At 37.8% G+C, this 3,609-nt stretch overlaps 1 protein-coding gene across 1 annotated transcript; it reads left to right on the plus strand.

The window, feature by feature from the left end:
• Positions 1–2,432: 2,432 nt before the first annotated feature.
• Positions 2,433–3,356, plus strand: LOC102428697 (olfactory receptor 2D3-like). Its single transcript, XM_006089676.1, has one exon. It carries the CDS (start codon positions 2,433–2,435, stop codon positions 3,354–3,356), a length of 924 nt encoding a protein of 307 aa, XP_006089738.1.
• The last annotated feature ends 253 nt before the right edge of the window (positions 3,357–3,609 follow it).

The raw sequence follows: 3,609 nt of genomic DNA on the forward strand, positions 1-3,609 counted from the left end.
TTGGTCTTCGCATTGAATTTTGCTAGCAACACAGGGCTAGTACCCAAGAATGAACAAAGAGCAAAAGAATGCAAAGGTTAAAAATAGTGAGAATAAGCATTTTCCTCAGTCAAACACAGCAGCCATGTGTTACCATGCTTTGTCCGTAACAACTATTTTCCCAATCTTGCAGTTACTTCTAGATCATGATCTCATTATTATATGAAATATTATATAATATTATGAGCTAGCCTTTACTGTCCTAAATTCTCTAAGTGGTTTACATTTTATTTAATCTCTATAAACACTACAGGATATGTATTACTTATGTCACCATTTTACAGATGAGGAAAGCTAGCCACAGAAAAGCTAAGTAATTTGCTGTTGGTCATCCATTAATTAGAAACCAGGTTCCAAGCCCTTCAGTTTAGCTGCAGAGTTCCAATCAGTGAGCTATGTATGCTCTCTCCTTACAAATGAGGCAGTCCATGCTCAGTGGACTCTCACTGCAGGAGAAATGTCTCTGGAAATACACACACACTCCAAATACACAGGTACACATAAATACACACCCATTCACACTCCATGTGAAAGATTAAAGTAACAAATCACACGTAGAGTCTGATGGTTAGCTTTTCACTTACTAACCTGTCACCAAACTTGCTAAGTCATCAAACTGGGGTGGAACAGCATTTTAAGTTTTACCTAAAAGGCAAATAAATCTCATTTGTTGTTTTAATATGCATGTTTTTGTTTCATGTTTATTATTCAGTTTTACTTATTTTTTGTGAATTGGACACTTAAATCCTTTGCCCACTTTTTGGAATGTGTTCTATGTCTTTCATTATTGATTTTAAGAGGTCTTTATATGTTAGGAATAAAATTTTTTTCTGTTAAATATTTTCTCAGATTTATTTTATTTTTAAATTGTGTTTACAGTGGTTTCCACTGAATAGAAATCTTATTTTTTATTTGTCAATTACTTCATCTTGCACCAGATCATATTTCTTATCAGTTGCCAAAGGCTTGAAATTGGCTCTTTAACTTTTAAAAAGATATACAATCAGATTGTCTTCAAATAACCTTTATCACCTTTCTTAATATTTGTTTCTTTTTTCTATTGTCATGGGCAAGACCCCTCAAAAAAGTTTTAAAATATCTGTTAAAATATGCCTGACTTATTTTTCTGCCTACAGAGAGTTCTGTCATAGCAGATTAGCTCGAAAACCATTAAAATTGAGAACAGCTGTGGGTTTGTCTTCAAGGAGTGAGTGTGGGGAACAAGCATAGAGAATTAGGTGAAAGTTTAACCTCCTCTACAACCAGTTTCTGAATAAGGAAGAAAAAGAATTGCAGGATGCAGAACAAGTGAGGAAGGCTTAGAGCAGTGGTTCTCAACCTTCTGGCCCTTTAAATAAAGTTCCTCATGTTGTGACCCAACCATAAAATTATTTTTGTTGCTACTTCATAACTGTAATGTTGCTACTGTTATGAATCATAATGTAAATATCTGATATGCAGGATGGTCTTAGGCGACCCCTGTGAAAGGGTCGTTTGACCACCAAAGGGGTTGCGACCCATAGGTTGAGAACCGCTGGCTTAGAGGAACCAGTTTGAAAATTTCTCCGAGTCTTTGTTTCATCATCTGTATACTGTGAATAATAATAACTACCTCATATGAACTTAAAGAGGATGTCAAATAAAAAGTAAAGAATGTTAAAATAATATTAATAATTATTGGCACCAGAAAAGTGCCCAATACATGATATTTAGTACTATTATTGCCAAGGGCCTTATACAAGTGTGAAGGACAGATGAGGGCATATTTAAAAGATGCTACTAAATGCAATGACCAATGAAGCAGCTGTTTTTATTGATGTTCCTCAGCACCCTCTTCACATTGAAAACAAACGACAGAAGAATTTGGTTACGGACTGAGATTACAGACTGCTATATTTTCCTTTAAATTCCCATTCCTTGCTCAGAGTGTTTCCTTGAGATTATTTTGTAAATATGATGAAAAAAATCAGCCTTCATAAGTGCTATCAGACAGTTTACTGCATAAAAATCTAACTGGCTTAAAGCAATATCAATTTGTTTGATTCTCAAATCTACATTAAAGGAAGGATGCACTGTGAACACGATATAGTCTTCTCAGGACTATGTGTAGCCCAGCCAAGGTTTGGTCCTATAGCATATGCAGGCTCATTTATGCCCCTCTGGTGCTAATAAAAAATTCAGGAAGAGAGAAAATCAAAAATATCTTTCAGCTGTCAGAACTACTGAACAAAAAGAGAACTCTGTCTTCTGACATATGGAAGCTGGTAAGAATGAAGACCAATAGCCTAGTTTTACATACTGTTTATAAAACATCTAAGTTACTCAGATTTTTAAAAAAATAACTGATATGTTTCTTTTCTTGGTGCTTCCTATAAACAGTAATATAAATATTCATGGGAGAAGAAAACCAAACCTATGTGACTGAATTTATCTTCCTGGGCCTTTCACAGGATCCACAGACACAAGTCCTGCTCTTCTTCCTTTTTCTGATCATCTACCTGCTGACTGTGCTGGGAAACCTGCTCATCATTGTGCTCACTCACATGGACTCCAGACTCCACACGCCCATGTATTTTTTCCTTAGAAACCTGTCTTTTGCTGATCTCTGTTTTTCTACTACTACAGTCCCGCAGGTGCTAGTCCACTTCCTGGTAAAGAGGAAAACCATTTCCTTTGTTGGGTGCTCAACACAAATAGCTGTTTTACTTCTGGTTGGGTGTACAGAGTGTGCTCTGCTGGCAGTAATGTCCTATGACCGGTATGTGGCTGTCTGCAAGCCCCTGCACTACTCCACCATCATGACACATTGGGTATGTGTCCAGCTGGCTACAGGGTCCTGGGCCAGTGGAGCATTTGTGTCTCTGGTGGACACCACATTCACATTGCGTCTGCCCTACCGAGGGAACAATATCATTAACCATTTTTTTTGTGAACCTCCTGCACTCCTGAAGCTGGCTTCAGCAGATACCTACAGCACAGAAATGGCCATCTTTGCAATGGGCGTGGTCATCCTCTTAGCTCCTGTCTCCCTGATCCTTGTCTCCTACTGGAATATTATCTCCACTGTGATCCAGATGCAGTCTGGGGAGGGGAGGCTCAAGGCTTTCTCTACCTGTGGCTCCCATCTCATTGTTGTTGTCCTCTTCTATGGCTCAGCAATATTTGTCTACATGAGGCCAAACTCCAAGATAATGAATGAAAGGGATAAAATGATCTCTGTCTTCTATTCTGCAGTGACACCCATGCTGAACCCCATCATTTACAGTCTGAGGAACAAGGATGTCAAAGGGGCTCTCAGGAGAGTGACTGCAAAATAGTCTTTTTGAAGGTGGGGATCTCTGGTTCTGATAACAATTTTAGAAATATAGAGAAAAGTGATTTTGTGGTGAACTTGTCCCATTTCATTCCATCCCTTCCCTTTTTTCTTTCTTCTCCTATCTCTTCTCAGATAAATTCAACAAATTACCTATTCAAAACAAGGTGTCTTGATAGACATAGGAAAGAAATATAAAAAGGAAAAAAAAGGAGGGAAAGGAAGTAAAAAGAAAGGAAAGAAGGAAGGATGGAAGG

The sequence above is a fragment of the Myotis lucifugus genome, unplaced genomic scaffold (genome assembly GCF_000147115.1).
Source record: "Myotis lucifugus unplaced genomic scaffold, Myoluc2.0 scaffold_61, whole genome shotgun sequence".
Taxonomy (NCBI): Eukaryota; Metazoa; Chordata; class Mammalia; order Chiroptera; family Vespertilionidae; genus Myotis; species Myotis lucifugus.

Coding starts and splice junctions, on each gene's coding strand:
- LOC102428697 (XM_006089676.1), top strand. CDS start 2,433: ATGGGAGAAGAAAACCAAACCTATGTGACTGAATTTATCTTCCTGGGC.